At 42.5% G+C, this 18,043-nt stretch overlaps 1 protein-coding gene across 1 annotated transcript in view; it reads right to left on the bottom strand.

Annotated features, from left to right (window-relative positions):
- LRRC56 (leucine rich repeat containing 56) overlaps positions 1-18,043 on the bottom strand; it is a 167,607-nt gene that overhangs the window by 14,658 nt on the left and 134,906 nt on the right. The window contains exons 8-12 of the mRNA XM_073604907.1: positions 15,934-16,111; positions 9,801-10,013; positions 8,742-8,806; positions 6,543-6,667; positions 5,640-5,824 (exon numbers count right to left, since the gene is read on the bottom strand). Coding sequence (XP_073461008.1) covers positions 5,640-5,824; positions 6,543-6,667; positions 8,742-8,806; positions 9,801-10,013; positions 15,934-16,111 — 766 coding nt within the window. The remainder of the gene's footprint in view (positions 1-5,639; positions 5,825-6,542; positions 6,668-8,741; positions 8,807-9,800; positions 10,014-15,933; positions 16,112-18,043) is intronic.

The following is an 18,043-nucleotide window of genomic DNA, read 5'->3' as shown; positions in this document are numbered from 1 at the left end:
GGAATTGTAGTGTAGGAGATGATACAGTAAAGAAAAGAGTATGTATGTGAACAATTTATGTAGAAGGTGATAATGAATCTTGGAGTAGATTAAATTGACAATAGTGTACCTGTCACAAATAGAGTTAGGACCTAGTTCATCAGACCTTGGGCTTGTGTCAATAGCATCCTAGATGCTTATGTAGCGCCCACCTACTTAGGTGTGTGCTGGATTAGATAGTTAGGTTTAAAGTTAGGCCAAATTACCAGTCTTTTACCCTGCGGTGTAAGATGGTGGGTTTGATTGGCATGGGAGGTTGATTAGAGTAGAGGAAGGTGTGGCCACCTACACTCTGCCTGTGTAGTTTCTTTCATTTTCCATGACCTGGTCTGGGAAGTGGGAGGAATAAAGGAACAGAGTGGCAGGTAGTTTTGGAGACCCCTCTGGGCCAATCATTGATTTGCTTGGGCAGAGGCGGGACTTCTATAAAAAGGCAAGGTCACGTGGTTAGAGGGGAGATCCAGAGAATGAAGATCCAGAGAAGAAGGATATAGAGCCCGCTGCAGCTGCATATTATCGTCCTTGGAGTTAAATTAGAAGTGCTGTGCAGTCAGGAAATAGTGACTAACAGGAGGAAGGAAAGATGCATTACATATTTGGAACCAGTGCAAGATGGAGCTTATATCTGAAAAAGGCTTTACATATTCTGGATTGAGTGATGTATGTTCATTGCCTAAATCTTTGTGAGTTATTCAGAGTGGCTCTTCGATGCAATGCAACAACAAATACCAGAAACAAAATAAAGCCTTAAAGTTTAAATGTTCATGGACTGCCTGTTGTGTCAATCTGTGAGGGAAATGGGGTAACGGGAACACACTTCAGGAAAGAACGAACTACCCAGCAGCTCCTACGGGGGTAGTGCGCTTCATGGAGGTCCCACCAAGATTTTACTTTTCTGCAAGTCTGTTACCCCTAGCAACCTCGCAGACAGTCCCAGCAATACAGTGACTGTATCCCGGATAGTCCTAGGGGACCATTGCAGGCGGGTACCTTGCCATATACAGAGATGCATGGCGTGGGTACAGCGCCGGCACCGCCACTGTTTGCTACAAATTTGTCCTGCTACACAGTTGGGGATGTGATGAGAGTTGTGGGTGCCTCTGTTGCCCTTGGAAACATGGACACAGGGGGTGGTGTGGTATCGGAGACAATACAGGGACTATTTCTCCCACAGTTGGGGCATCACAAGGAACATTTCCACTGTGAAAAAGTCAGTTTGCTGCTGTAACCTGCAGTTCTATAGAGCCTGCCACCAGGTGTCGCTATGGTGCGGCAAACAAATGTTGTGTTACAGTTCCTCGCGCACTGAGCCAACAAGCTGAGGGGCGGAGCCACGCCCAGGAGGAGAGAGTATCAGCATTTAGCGTGCCACGCACCATACACAAGGAGGAGAAAGATGGCGGCGCATGTTCAGAGCACATCCGCTATGCAGCGATCAACTGATCAGCAGGACCAAGCCCTCGTGGACACCGGCATTCACCTGGAACTCACCAGAGGACTGGCGCTTGGAGTATTGGAGGGTGTGGAGAGGCTCTGTATGCTGTGCCCTGCATGTCGGAAGCCTACAGTGGGAGTCTGTGCTTGGGCCCGCTGAGGACATTGCGGATCACAGTTAACACCCCTGGGACCTGTACAGCAAGAGGTCCAATACTACTTTGCCAGTCCTAAAACCGGACCTTGTCAGCCTCAAGTACAGATGACCGGAGGGGCCGGAGAGGGCCGAGGGTTGCCTGCACCTGCAGCAGAGGAGTTTCAGTCTGGTTCAAGGGAATCGGAGGTTCAGGTAGGACCTGTTGGGGAAGCCTGTGACTTGGCCAGGGACCCGGGGACTGAAAGTGTGTTTGAGAAATCCCCTGAAGCATCCCCTGAAGAACCGGTCAGTGTAAATAAGCCCCTTGTTAAACCCGTTTGGAAGGAGCCACAGTCAATAGAGGGGGACCCCTCGGGTGAGCTGGATGGGACAAATAAGGGCCGGGCTGTGGACTGGGGATCACCAGAAATGCTGAACAGGTAAGGGTCTGTTGAGCGCCTGTTTGAATGGTCATCCCCATAGGAAGGTCATTCTAGTGAGGAGGATGAATTGTTCCTGGAAAGCTCTACATCGATGGAGGCTTCTACAGGAGCTGCAAGGGACAAATCTGTCTTCATAAAACCTTCCGTACCCCCCATCAGACTTTCATCCAAAGTTTCAAAGACTCTCTCTTCTGGATCATCCTCATACCAGCAAAAAGCTATCAAGGCCCCGGATTCATGTGTTCTGCCCGGGCGGGGAAGGCCAAAAGAATTGCCTCGCTTATCCAGATTCCAGAGGGATGTCCAAAAGAGGGTAGCACAAGAGTGGGGATTTGATTACCCTTATGTTTCTGAATCAATAATGGACATTATAGAGGCTTCTCCAGAACAATGGGAAGGAGATTTGGTGTGGGACTATTTGCATGTGCCTAAGCCTCAACGCACCCCAGATAGTGAAGTGTGGGTCAAATTTCAAGATATCTATAGAGAAAGGAAACTGGGGAGGGCTATTTACAAGGACAGAGTTTTGGTCCTTAAGGCTGGACAGCACACCCGCAGTTATTCCATATCGGCGAAAGGAACAGGGGATTCTCGCAAAAGACTACCCGATCCTCGCTACTATCTGTGAGCAGGACTCTGGTGTAAGAGCCGCCACAAAATATGTTTAAAGTTTCTACCCAATGACTACAAGTGTGTAGCTGGGCTAGGGTGGGTTTTTCCCAGTGACTACCTATACAGGGCAACAGCCTCAGTGCCTACCTGATCAGTAAGGACACCTTTCTGCTGCTGTCGCTGTTTGTCCCTTTGTTAGTTGTTCCAGTGAAATGTTATGAATTCCTGATTGGAGTCATTCACAAAGTGTTTGTGCTCATGGACTTAAATGTCTCTGTTTGGCGTGTCTACTTAGACTCTGTTCTGCAGGAGTCTCCAGACTTCTTTTGAGGGAACAGCAGTTTAGGTAGTGTCACACATGCCAATAAGAATTATGGATGTGAAGATAGAATGTAGATTAGGATGCATATCTATGTTTTCTCCTTTACAGGTATCTCCGGGAAAAGACGGCTGTCTGTATGTACAGATGAAAACCTAAAGTTATTAAGACATTTCTCCTTGGGGAGCGGTGTATTAATTCTTTTTGTATTACCTGTAGTGATTGGGACTCATAGTTAGGAATTGTATGGTATTGTAATTGTGACTGTTATCGTACATACACTCATGTTTAATTTCTTTATGTTTCTGCACATATCACCTCAAAGTAGGGAAATGTTAGGTAGGAAGGACTGTTTCCTGGTTTGTGGAATGCTTTTTTTTTTCTACAACTGGGGACAGTTGTGATTTCAGGAGGGGGTGTATGTAGCGCCCGCCTACTTAGGTGTGTGCTAGATTAGATAGTTAGATTTAAAGTTAGGCCAAATTAGCAGTGTTTTACCCTGCAGTTTAAGCTGGTGGGTTTGATTGGCATGGGAGGTTGATTAGAGTAGAGGAAGATGTGGCCACCTACACTCTGCCTGTGTAGTTTCTTTCATTTTCCATGACCTGGTCTGGGAAGTGGGAGGAATAAAGGAACAGAGTGGCAGGTAGTTTTGGAGACCCCTCTGGGCCAATCATTGATTTGCTTGGGCAGAGGCAGGACTTCTATAAAAAGGCAAGGTCACGTGGTTAGAGGGGAGATCCAGAGAGTGAAGATCCAGAGAAGAAGAATGTAGAGCCCACTGCAGCTTGGGTGCTCTCCTCTTCGGGGGAGGGGGAATATGCATGTGGAGATGAGACTTCAGGAGAAGTGATAAGAAGGTTGCTACTACTGAAAAACACAAGGACTGGGAGAGGATCTTCTGTGGAATCATGGATGGTCGCTCGGTAACACACGTGAGTGTAACCAAGGGGAACAGTGCTTCTAAGAGACTTTAAAGGGGTTAGAGTGCGGGTCCAGGAAAAGGAATAGGAGTGGCCATTAAAGAACTAACATCCTGCAGGAATCTAAAAAGTCATCTCTTTGGACTTTATTCAGAGTATCATCCTTGGAGTTAAATTAGAAGTGCTGTGCAGTCAGGAAATAGTGACTAACAGGAAGAAGGAAAGATGCATTACACATTTGGAACCAGTGCAAGATGGAGCTTATATCTGAAAAAGGCTTTACATATTCTGGATTCAGTGATGTATGTTTATTGCCTAAATCTTTGTGTGTTATTCAGAGTGGCTCTTCAATGCAATGCAACAACAAATAACAGAAACAAAATAAAGACTTAAAGTTTAAATGTTCATGGACTGCCTGTTGTGTCAATCTGTGAGGGAAATGGGGTAACGGGAACACACTTCAGGAAAGAACGAACTACCCAGCAGCTCCTACGGGGGTAGTGCGCTTCACTTATAAGATCATTCAGAATTAAATGACAGGTACATTTGACTTGCAGTGGACCTTCCTGTGACCTGCATTTGACTCGCTTTAAATGGATTTCGCATACCTATAAACATGTACAGGTATGCAAAACTCATTTGATGTGAATGAAAGCCTGTCAACACAGACCCTAACAAGCAGAAAGTAAATGGTCACAAATTCTCCTCCCCTTGGGAGTGTGCAGCTCAAAATAAGTAAGCTATGTCTCCATCCTGGCTTAGTATGTATAAATCTTGTCTTGCTGTCCTCATAAGGCTGGGGGAGTCTGGAGCAAAAAAAAAAAAAAAGAGAGGGCACACCAACCTAGTGCATTATCCTAAAACCATAGCTTTATTGTTATAAAAAGTGGTAAGTATTATACTCACAAAATGACAATTGCATCAAAGCTCATCACATAGCACAGCATCATCCAGTCCACAGTACATCATACCATGTGGCAGGAGGTGAAGATTCAATAGGCTAATGAGTTTCAAGGACTAGCCTCTTCCTCAGAGCCCTCGGGGAAGAGACTAGGAAGGAAGAGGCTAGTCCTCGAAACGCGTTAGCCTATTGGATCTTCACCTCCTGCCACATGGTATGATGTACTGTGGCCTGGACGATGCTGTGCTATGTGATGAGCTTTGATGAAATTGTCATTTTGTGAGTATAATACCACTTTTTTAACAATAAAGCTATGGTTTTAGGATAATGCACTAGGTTGGTGCTCCCTTTCTTTCTTTTTTGTGGTTCCTAACAAGCAGAAAGACTGTGTTCAAGTCATAGGTACTCTTAAACCCCTTGGGAACAATCTGTGACTGAAGAGGATGTAGAGTGCCAAAGGATAAATGAGTGTAAAGAAATTTGTGTTATTATAAAGTAGAATGGTTTCACGGGTTTTAAAGACCCCCTTCTTTAGGAATTGGGCATAAACATGTGCAGCCCAGAACTTGTGGAGCAGTAATGCTAGTGGACTTTTATCAGATTTTGGAGCCATTCAGTTGCTAGTGTCTGCTATGTCTGTAAGGAAAAGAAGCAGCTCTCATATTTATTCTACCTAAGAACAATATGACCGTGTATGACCAGACTACCTACATCTAATCACAATGACTATAGACAGTAAAAATATATATATATAAACACTTATTTTGGGCTGTCTGTTATTTATTAGCATTTGTCAATGAAAAAAAAAATTGGATTTGGCAATAATTCTCACTTGCAGGTGACCGAGGTGATGGGCTTGAGGTATCTGGAGTGACTCTTACAGGACATTGTGCGTCCCAGGAGTCTTCTAGTTCTATATCTTCACTACTAGAAGACAAGCTGTCCTCTTCCTCTTCATCACTATGTGTTATAACAAGAACCTGAGGAGCACGTTGATCCTGAATCCGCTTCAACTGCCTGAAAGACATCAATTCAGAGTCACAATGTTGGTTTGGCCTTGGTTCATGTAACAAAGCAGATTAAAGAAAGCCTGAAATGACAACCTGGCTGAGTTCCAAAGAGGCTAAAAGTAAAGGTGGGCTGATCTATACTCAAATATAGCTAATATAATGTGTTAGACTAGAGCAAGTAGATCTCTCTACCTGAGGCATATTTGGGGAAACGTTGTTTGTTTAAATCTGCTACTGATTTCTTATGTCTGCTACTGATTTCTTATGTCTGAGAAGTTTATTAAAGAGCCTGTCCCCCTAGAGACAGCTATGGATGAACATTTTGGGGTGAATCAGCCCCAGAATCTTTATTTGTTGAGGAGTTCAGTAAAGGGATCTTCCCTCACAGGGACAGAATTGAGTGAATATAGTGGGGTTGAACCACCCAATCATTTCTTATGTTTCCTGAGAACTCTAGAAAGAGATCTCTCCTAACCAGAGACAACCCTTGGTATAAGCTACTAGTGGTCTCACAACTTGCAGCCTCAAATGGAAAGTGATAGAAAATTTGAACTGATACACTTGGCCCGCCAGGGCTTCTTTTTTATACTTATTAAGCCATGTGTGTTGGCTATGTGTATATGATGTGTTAAAATTAAAAGCTATCTGACTATATGCTATTATCAACAATAATTTTAGATTCTAGAATAGTATAGACAGCTCCATGTCTCAAAAAAAATTCTTACTCATTGTGCTTTTCTCTCCAGCCTTTCAACTCTGCAAACACATCATCACGATCTTTGTGGATTGACACCACGGCATCAGTCTCAGGTTTGTGACCATGTGACTGGAGATTGTTCACAGGAGTTAACTGAAAGAGAAAGGTTGATTAGACTGACAAAATGAAAACTTTTAAGGTGACCATACCAACATGAATGACATGTCACATGACGTGGGAAGACTGCAAATGTTTTCTGCCGGAGATCAGTATCTACGTGTATGTTGAATAGTGTCAGCAAGGAATAGCCATTCCTGCTTGCTTATATAGTCATGGAGCTCAAACCCTTTCTGCAACAATTAGATCTGTAAAATTTAGCCATACATGTGTTTGGCAAACCTATTGGAGAACTTCCTAAGCCCGAACACCAGCTGAGAAAATAAGGAATTGTCCATTGGCCTTGCAGCCAATCAGGTTTCCGCTATCAGCTTGGAAAAGTTACAGAATGATCTCTTCCAAGACTCCCAGTTAGAAAATGACTAACAAAGTTCCCATACAGTTTACATACAGCTAACATGCACAATTGACTGAAGTCTTCCTAAACTGGCCATAGATGGTTAGTATTTTTTCAATCAACCAGTGGGCTGAACCAGAAAAAAAACAGATTCCTCTATCCACACAAATAAGGTGGATGGAGGAATCCTGCCCTCCGGGACATTATATTTTGACAGTGGCCCCCACTGCTGTAAGAAAACACTGATCAGCAGCTGCAGCAACTGATCATTTGCCGAAGGCAAATACAGGGCTACCTACAGCGAGACCAGATAAACAAACAGACAAGTGCTTGACCATTTTCAGTCATGCCTTTGAATACAGTCAGTATTTAGACATAGGGAAAGTCTTTATAGCCCCTACCAAGTACCCTCCAACTAACAGGTCTGACAATGTGTATTTTGCTGAATAACATACGCACTTACTTACAATGCCTCCCCCTGAAGGGCACCCTATGCATGGCTGCATTAAGGTCCAAACCTTGGTACTGGACACTTTGCATAAAGCACCAATGGCAACCCAGGCCATTAGACAGGCAGATTGTGCCTGCCTGCCAATTGGTGCCCTAAAGTGAATCTGCACTTTGCCCACATGCATAACCCTCCCTGGGCATAATTACTTACCTTACTTTCTCTCCCCTACTACTCCTTTCAGCCACCAGGAGTGACAGAAAGTTCCATGTAAGCTTTGAGTTCCTGGTGTCCTGGCTTACACAAGGCTATGGACTCTCCATATAACTGTGCGGCTTAGCCCAGCACTTTTACCCACAGTGAGCTATGTGCTCCTACATCAAGAAATACTGGGTATTTCCCTTGGTTTCCAGTGATGAATGGATCGTAGGAGAGTGAAGAAAGGTAAGTATATGCTACCGGAAGGAGAGATTGAAACAAACCTTTTGCTTTGCCCTGAATGCTTTAAAGCACTACTTCCAGAAGAGTAGTTTTCCTCTTCACCTCAAGTCCCTGGCTGGATGAGATGTTGTTCACATTGCTGCTAACATATGCTGAGCGATTTTGACTTGGTACACAGTCATAGAGCACTGATTTTCTAAGTGCTTTTTCTCTGCATGTGTTAAACGTTTTTTAAATGGAAAGCAGTATGGCCTTTTGTATTTGCTTTTTGAGATGCCAAGATGATGATGGAGTACTAAATGCATCCTGTACCATATGGTGACACATTCCACAAAGTACTAAAGTGCACTTGTTATATTATATTTTGGCACACTTTGGCGCAGTGCAAACACTTTTTTGCACCGTGAAAAGAGACTTTATTTATACAATTGTGTGACGCACATAAAGCAGCTTTTATAAGCTTTGGATTACAGTACTTAAAAAAAAAAAAAGAAGTTTGCATGAGCTTTAAAAGATTTTTATTAAATGTATATATGTTCTGTATAATATTGTCACTATCTCTGCTATTAGCATATACGATTATTGCATAGAGTTGGTTCATACAGCTAGCATATTTATTCATTTTTGTAGGGTGGGACAGCACTCAATTTGTTTTGTTTTTTTTTAATTTTTCCAAATACATTTATATTAGGTGCTGGAAGCTTAGTGGGGGAAATGGGGAAAACGCATAATATTATTATTACTGAATTTATATTTTGTTTAATTGTTATATACTGTACAATATCTACATAACCAAAATGCCTATTTCCTTTACTGACATTTACCCCCATTTTTTCCTTTCTTGTCCGAAGAGCCCTTATTGGATTCCCACAGATGACTTTACCAATGCCTGCAAGATGATAAATAAAGAAAGAGAACATCACCAACACGCTAAGGTATATTAAATATAATGTATGACTTGAAAAAGTACAAAGGTTGTGTACAGCATATATTAAATATGGACAAAAACAGCATCATTGAAGGAATGAAATGTACAAAAAAACATATTGTAGGTTTAGATCTATACAAGAAAGAAATATTTCCTGAAAAGCACAGAAGAAAGATCTAATTCCGCATTCTGCTGCTTTACATAACTGGGATCAGAAGGTACAATGTCACACTGTTTCTGCCGCTCTATGGTGGAAACCTGGTATAATTAATGGAGACTAGTATATTTGACAAATTAGACATTAGTGGTGGCAGGTTTATGTTACAAGACTTAGGGCTCTTTCAGAAGAGCGGCTGGGCAGCAGTAAAGTTAGGAGCCTGAGCCATTGTTTTACCATCCCCTGGCTGCCCACCTGAATTGTAACACTACAGCTGGACATGGCTGTACACATGCCACAACCAGGCTTCTGTACTTAGCAGCCGCAGCATTTTTAACTCCAGGTACAGAATTGACAGGCAGCACTGCTTGTTAGACTCACACCTTGAGTTCAATGGGAGCGGCACTGCAACATTGAGCTTAATAATCAACTTGGAGTTGAGGCACGATCCCACAATGTAAAATTGTTGTTCATCAATTTAAAAATAAAAGTAAAAAAACAAAACAAAAAAAACAGGTGTTCAGAAGGTGTAGTGACATCTCCTGAATGCTTGTCAGTTGATGCTATGCTGCCCTTTAAAAAGCAATCCACCACAGATACAGAGGGCGGTAAGCAGTACCGCGTGTTTGAAAGAAGCCTTGAAGGCCAGAAGCAGCAGCAAAATTTGAATTTAGTCTGGAATAAAGATTGTAAAAATAAAGCCATAACTCCCCATGCTAGTTAAAGTGAAAGGAAAATGACTAAAGAGGCAGAAAGATGTTGTGTTTATGACAAGACTGAGTCTTATGTTTAGGTCACCATGAGTGAGGTCACTGGCTTCATCATCTGCTGGGTCATTCCCTGGAGATTCAGATATAAGACTTGCTCGTCTACCATGTAAGCTGGAAATTGGCCTCCCTGCACTTGAAGGCCTTAGTGCAGATTGTGGTCTTCTGGTAATCCCTGGCTGGGCAGTACTGGGTCTAATGTTTTCCTTTTGTAGGACACTTCTCAAGTCTTGAAGTGAACCATCTATAAATAATACATGCCAGTAATTATTAAGTAATGTTATTATACAATGTATATAGTATACACAGACTTATTCAGTAAGTGTTCATTATAATATTTTTATTCAGTAAGGCAGTGAAAAAAAGGAATGCTGATGAGCAATGTACATCATCTTCATCATGGAGTGTCCAGCAGCAACCAATCATAAACTATTTTTCAATAATCTGACTATAGTAAACTGAAGTCTGGGTGCTAGGGGAATTGCACTTCTTTAAACTAATGAAAAGTCAACAAATTATAAGCAACACTACTTAAAGTAGAACAACACTGTATCTGAGAACCACAAACCAAAAACACAATTTAATTCAATTATAATATTCAAAGCAAAGTCACCCATCCATCCATGTCTCCATGCTTTATTTTGAGGAGAAATCACTTTACAAAACATCCCCCCAACATTTCTGTCCAAGGCCATCTTGAGTAAGGGCAGATGATTCATGTAGAAGAAAAAATTGGATGACTCACGCTATATAAATTAATGAATGTGTGGCCAAAATGCCACACCAAAAGCATTACATACAACCAGTATTAGTGAATGCATAAACCATCTGTGCAATAATATATCACAATCAGTGCAAACAAGTGTCAAAAATAAATGTCAAAAATAAAGTCCAAGCAAAATAAGTGTATTAGAAAATCATTGTGAATGGTTAAAAAATAGTCCATAAAAAGAACCCAAAAAAAGGTGAAATAGCAATCACGGGTCTTTCAACCGCATGGAGCCTTAGATGTGTAGGACCACCACCAACAGTGAGAGCCTGGCCGCTTACCAGAACCCCTGATTGTCTTACTTACATGTGAGTGTTTACACTTTTTTCTACAATAAATTGCCATCTGATTTTACACTACGGGAGCCCTCCCTTTCTTTTCTCCTATGATGACAATACTATGCTGAGGGCTGAGCCCCCTTCCTGTGGACCCATCCATCTCCATCCCAACACCTGACGCCCTTTCCAGTTTTCATTTTCATCTCTGCTCCTGGAAAGTCCGGACCATTAGGATCTCAAAAGCCCTCTTAGACCCTCTGTAACGGGGGGTCATGGGGTTCTGGTAAGCGGCCAGGCTCTCACTGTTGGTGGTGGTCCTACACATCTAAGGCTCCATGCGGTTGAAAGACCCGTGATTGCCATTTCACCTTTTTTTGGGTTCTTTTTATGGACTATTTTTTAACCATTCACAATGATTTTCTAACACACTTATTTTGCTTGGACTTTATTTTTGACATTTATTTTTGACACTTGTTTGCACTGATTGTGATATATTATTGCACAGATGGTTTATGCATTCACTAATACTGGTTGTATTTAATGCTTTTGGTGTGGCATTTTGGCCACACATTCATTAATTTATATTGCGCGAGTCATCCAATTTTTTCTTGTTTATGTTATGTGTTTGTGTCACATTTTAGATATCGCTGCTTTTTTATCACAATTTTAGACATTTTTGAAGCGCAATTATTTTTTCTCCTTTTTCTGTCCAGATGATTCATGTAGCACTTCCAAGAATCCATCTGCCCTTAGCTCAAGCATGCATGCGGGGTAGTGTGCTTAGCTGAGAAAACCCTTCCTCCCCTCCAGAATGTGATGTATGACATCAATTTCCTAGGCCTCAAAACCAGAAAGTAACTGAAGAAATATGAAAAAAGTTTAAGACAAGGAAATGTGATATATTTTCCTATTTACTAATTATTAAAAATAGTCAATATTTTTCTGTTCAAAAAAAAAAAAAAAAAAGTCAATATTGATTTAGAGAGTGAGAGCCCATTCACACAGGGGCAACTTTGGATCCGACTTCAAGTCGCCCCAAGTCGCACCTAGTCGCCTCAAATTGCGCTACATGAAAAAATCAATGTAAGTGAATGGATCCGTCTTAATGCACACTACTGCAGTCGCTCTCACTTCAGAAAAGGTTCCTATACTACTTCAATCCGACTTTTAGGCGACTTGTACCCATTGATTTTAATGGAAGTCGCCTCCAAGTCGGATGCCCATTTATAGTGAGGCAACTTTACAGGAAAGAGAAAAGAATTTACCCAGGAAGAGTGACCGCGACATGCCAGCTGGCTCGCTCATCGGGAAAGGAAAAATGTGTTTTTTCCTTTCCCAATGAGCGACTCACAATACTGACATGTGTTTGGTGTGAATCATGAAGGGGAACTCCACGCCAAATTTTAAATAAAAAAACGGCATGGGTTCCCCTCCAAGAGCATACCAGGCCCTTAGGTCTGGTATGGATTTTAAGGGGAACCCCCTACGCCGAAAAAACAGCGTGGGGGTCCCCCCAAAATCCATACCAGACCCTTATCCGAGCATGCAGCCCGGCTGGTCAGGAAAGGGGGTGGGGACGAGCGAGCGCCCCCCGAACCGTACCAGGCTGCATGCCTTCAACATGGGGGGTGGGTGCTTTGGGGAAGGGGCGGCGCCCTGCGGCCCCCCAACCCCAAAGCACCTTGTCCCCATGTTGATGAGGACAAGGACCTCTTCCTGACAACCGTTGGTTGTCGGGGTCTGGGGGTTGGGGGCTTATTAGAATCCAGGAGCCCCCTTTAATAAAGGGGCCCCCACCCTATGTGAATGAATATGGGGTACATCGTACCCCTACCCATTCACCTGGGGGAAAAAAGTGTCAATAAAAAACACACTACACATGTTTTTAAAGTAATTTATTAGGCAGCTCCGGGGGTCTTCTTCTGACTTCGGGGGTCTCTTCCGATTTCTCCGCTCTCTTCGGCCTCTTCTCCACTCTCTCCGCCCTCTTCTCCTGGTGTCCGTCTCTTCTCCTGGTGTCCAGTTCTTCTGCCGTACTCCTCCGCTATCTTCTGCTCTTTTGCCGCTCTTTTGCTAGCGGTGGCCCGTTATTCTTCATCGTCTTCTTCCCTCTTCCGATGTTGACACGACGCTCTCTCCCGCTGTAATGCCGTATACGCGGTGTGCAAAGACTTATATAGGCATGGGGCGTGGTCACCGGGTGATGTCACCCGGTGACCCCTCCCCTTATGACGTCACAGTCCCGAGGCATGATGGGACTGTGACGTCACAAGGGGCGGGGTCACCGGGTGACATCACCCGGTGACCACGCCCCATGCCTATATAAGTTGTTGCGTACCGCGTATATGGCATTACAGCGGGAGACAGCATCGTGTCAGCATCGGAAGAAGAGAAGAGGGAAGAAGACGATGAAGAAGACTGGGCCACTGCTAGCAAAAGAGCGTCAAAAGAGCAGAAGATAGCGAAGGGGCCCGGCAGAAGAACCGGAGAGCGGGAGAAGAACCGGACACCGGGAGAAGAGGCTGGAAAGAGTGAAGAAGAGGCCGGAGAGAGCGGAGAAGTCGGAAGAGACCCCCAAAGTTGGAAGAAGACCCCCGGAGCTGCCTAATAAATTACTTTAAAAACCTATGTAATGTGTTTTTTTATTGACACTTTTTTTTCCCCCAGGTGAATGGGTAGGGGTACGATGTACCCCATACTCATTCACATAAGGTGGGGGGCCGGGATCTGAGGGCCCCCTTATTAAAGGGGGCTCCCAGATTCCGATAAGCTCCCCGTACGCAGACCCCGACAACCAACGGCCAGGGTTGTCAGGAAGAGGCCCTTGTCCTCATCAACATGGTTCAGGAGTGGGGGTGCTCGCTCGTCCCCACCCCCTTTCCTGACCGGCCAGGCTGTGTGCTCGGATAAGGGTCTGGTATGGATTTTGGGGGGACCCGCATGCCGTTTTTCCGGTGTAGGGGGTTCCCCTTAACATCCATACCAGACCTAAGAGCCTGGCATGTTCAGCTCCCTGTCCTGGAGGCGACTTTAAGTCGTGTTGTAAGTCATGCTGAAGTCACCCCAAGTCGTGCTGTGATTCATACTCAAGTCGTGTCCAAGTCGCCTCCTAAAGTCGCGCTGGAAGTCGTGTTGCCCCTGTGTGAATGGGCTCTGAAGTTCTGCTTTAAAACCCAATTCTGGGATAAAATAGTTTTTCCTCCGGTGTGGCTTTTATATCAAATAATGTAAAGATTCATAATTATAGGGCTGACACAGTTCCAAATATTTACAGTGGGACGGAAAGTATTCAGACCCCCTTACATTTTTCACTCTTTGTTATATTGCAGCCATTTGCTAAAATCATTTAGGTTCATTTTTTTTTCCTCATTAATGTACACACAGCACCCCATATTGACAGAAAAACACAGAATTGCTGACATTTCTGCAGATTTATTAAAAAAGGAAAACTGAAATATTACATGGTCCTAGGTATTCATACCCATTGCTGTGACACTCATATATTTAACTCAGGTGCTGTCCATTTCTTATGATCATCCTTGAGATGGTTCTACACCTTCATTTGAGTCCAGCTGTGTTTGATTATACTGAATGGACTTGATTAGGAAAGCCACACACCTGTCTATATAAGACCTTACAGCTCACAGTGCATGTCAGAGCAAATGAGAATCATGAGGTCAAAGGAACTGCCTGAAGAGCTCAGAGACAGAATTGTGGCAAAGCACAGATCTGGCCAAAGTTACAAAAAAATTTCTGCTGCACTTAAGGTTCCTAAGAGCACAGTGGCCTCCATAATCCTTAAATGGAAGATGTTTGGGACGACCAGAACCCTTCCTAGAGCTGGCTGTCCAGCCAAACTGAGCTATCGGGTGAGAGTGGTAAAGAAGAACCCAAAGATCACTGTGGCTGAGCTCCAGAGATGCAGTCGGGAGATGGGAGAAAGTTGTAGAAAGTCACCATCACCATCACTGCAGCCCTCCACCAGTCGGGGCTTTATGGCAGAGTGGCCCGACGGAAGCCTCTCCTCAGTGCAAGACACATGAAAGCCCACATGGAGTTTGCTAAAAAAACACCTAAAGGACTCCAAGATGGTGAGAAATAAGATTCTCTGGTCTGATGAGACCAAGATAGAACTTTTTGGCCTTAACTCTAAACAGTATGTGTGGAGAAAACCAGGCACTGCTCATCACCTGTCCAATACAGTCCCAACAGTGAAGCATGGTGGTAGCATCATGCTGTGGGGGTTTTTTTCAGCTGCAGGTACAGGACGACTGGTTGCAATCGAGGGAAAGATGAATGCGGCCAAGTACAGGGATATCCTGGACGAAAACCTTCTCCAGAGTGCTCAGGACTGGGCCGAAGGTTTACCTTCCAACAAGACAAAGACCCTAAGCACACAGCTAAAATAAGGAAGGAGTGGCTGCACAACAACTCAGTGACTGTTCTTGAATTGCCCAGCCAGAGCCCTGACTTAAACTCACTTGAGCATCTCTGGAGAGACCTAAAAATGGCTGTCCACCAACGTTTACCAACCTGACAGAACTGGAGAGGATCTGCAAGGAGGAATGGCAGAGGATCCCCAAATCCAGGTTTGAAAAACTTGTTGCATCTTTCCCAAAAAGACTCATGGCTGTATTAGATCAAAAGGGTGCTCTACTAAATACTGAGCAAAGGGTCTGAATACTTAGGACCATGTGATATTTCAGTTTTTCTTTTTTATAAATCTGCAAAAATGTCAACAATTCTGTGTTTTTCTGTATATGGGGTGCTGTGTGTACATTAATGAGGAAATGAACTTAAATGATTTTAGCAAATGGCTGCAATATAAAAGAGTGAAAAATTTAAGAGGGTCTGAATACTTTTCGTCCCCACTGTACATTTTGACAAGTTACAAAACAAGTTATGGTGGTCAAAATTAAAAATTAAGATTTTTTTTTGACCAAAACTATACATGTGTCTTTTGGTGATTATAGGAAATAAAATTATTGCTATACCGATACATGCTACTTTGTTAAGGATATTGTCTAATTTTATCTATCTTTAAAAATCAAAGTACATTTGTAGTATAATTGTGCACTGTGTACCCCTTTTTGTATTTCTTTTTCCACTCTCCTTACCCAAAGATGTATTCGTCTGGCTCCCGACACTTTCCTTAATTAGATCCTTTACCATCAACCAGTCTTCTGATGGAGTATGAGGTGTAGTTGGGTTTATTTGGTCAACTGGAGCATCATCTAAATATTGTAGTTGAGGGATTATCTTTTTAATCGCTACCCGATAATTGTAGTCTGCAGGCTAAAATTCAGAACAAAAGCACATTGTAAAATACTTGTCTCAAGGCATGAGTTGTAATCCTAATACCTTAAAGTCAATCTATAGTGAGTTTTTTTATCATTATTGCAGTATTCACTTTTATCTGTTGCTGTTCTACCTCTACCTCTAAGATTTACAGGTAAGGCTCCATGAGACCTAAAGACTGATGAATTGGCAAGGTCTTTGAATAGATACAGTAGTCAAGGTTCCTCCAGACTGGTGTTGGTTCACATTTCAAATTAATGAGTGAGTATATAATCCAGTGTACCAACTAATCATACCAGGTATAACAGCTCGCATCTGTATCTTGTGGAGAAATAATAAGTTCCTCTAACTTTTATATGTTATTAACTTTAACTGAGTCAAAAAAGATTTTCTATAAAATAAATAAATAAATTAAATATATATATATATATATATATATATATATATATATTTATTTTATAGAAAATCTTTATTGATCAATGAATTAAAATGGCTGGTCTATACAGTTCATGTCCTATTCTATAAAATATTTCCTGCTGACCTCAGGAGCAGGGATACATTTTTTTGTAAGAAAGAAAGATTAAAACTAATTGCAAATCAACCCAACACGTTTCAACCTATACAAAGTCTTCTTCCGGGGATAAAAAGGTGGAAGCAATCAGAAAAATGGACATGACCAGGTGTCCAGACCAGCAAAGATAGCTAATGGTGCATACTGTTCGGTGCATACTGTTCGAGTCTCAGCCTGAAATGGGCTCCAAACCTTTTTTTCCTTGTTAGAGGAAAGGATTGCAAGATCGATATGAAGCATTTCTGGTGTAAGTTTTATGAAGCACTGAGCAATGTGTTGGTTATTGTTGTATGGGAACACAGATCTGCTTTTGTGAGTTACTAGCACTTTGCTGTCTGCCTTATGCACGTATTCTATAATTACCTGAAAGTAATTTTTGATGCCACATTTTCCATACTTGCTGTTGCATATTTACCTGATTGTCATCAATATACAGATTAGCAAATTAAAATCTCTGAGATAACTGCTTCCTGCCTGGCCATAGTACACAAACAGCTGGACAGGAGCAGTGCCAATGCAGATGAATGTCTTCCTGCAGCGCCTGCTTGTGCGCGCTCTCTAGTGAGTGCAGCAGTGGGATCGGTGACCCATTGTACCCACCGGATACAGCAGCTGTGAGCAGCCTGGTACCATGTGTTTGCTGTGACCAATCACAGCGAGCACATGAACAGTAGTAAACAATGTTGTCATTGTTTACTACTATGTGAGTTCTGTGATTGGTATTAGCTACAAACAACATACTCTAATATCAGCTTCAACAGGCAGGAAGCTTGCACTGACAGAGAGGAACAATAATTACAAATATGGAAATAACATGCTCAATCAATATTTCTCAAATATAAGCACACGTTGTAATGCTCATTTGCATCAAGGCAAGCATGTGTTTTTTGCATGATGCATGATGAAGCCACAGGTTCACGTTAATGGTGGCCCCCATGAACAGTATATACCCCCCACTTCCCAACTTTCTGAGATGGGAACGAGGGTCACCTATTAGCAAAAGTATGTAGGCATAGGACACACCCAATGCCACGTCCCCTTAATTAAAATTATAATATATATATATATATATATATATATATATATATATATATATATATATATACACAGTGGGGACGGAAAGTATTCAGACCCCTTACATTTTTCACTCTTTGTTATATTGCAGCCATTTGCTAAAATCATTTAGGTTCCTTTTTTTTTCCTCATTAATGTACACACAGCACCCCATATTGACAGAAAAAAAACACAGAATTGTTGAAATTTTTGCAGATTTATTAAAAAAGAAAAATTGAAATATCACATGGTCCTAAGTATTCAGAACCTTTTCTCAGTATTTAGTAGAAGCACCCTTTTGATCT

Source organism: Aquarana catesbeiana, linkage group LG11, assembly GCF_042186555.1.
Source record: "Aquarana catesbeiana isolate 2022-GZ linkage group LG11, ASM4218655v1, whole genome shotgun sequence".
Classification (NCBI taxonomy): Eukaryota; Metazoa; Chordata; class Amphibia; order Anura; family Ranidae; genus Aquarana; species Aquarana catesbeiana.
The sequence above is the reverse complement of the archived record's forward strand: the minus strand, read 5'-3'. Positions and strand labels throughout refer to the sequence as shown.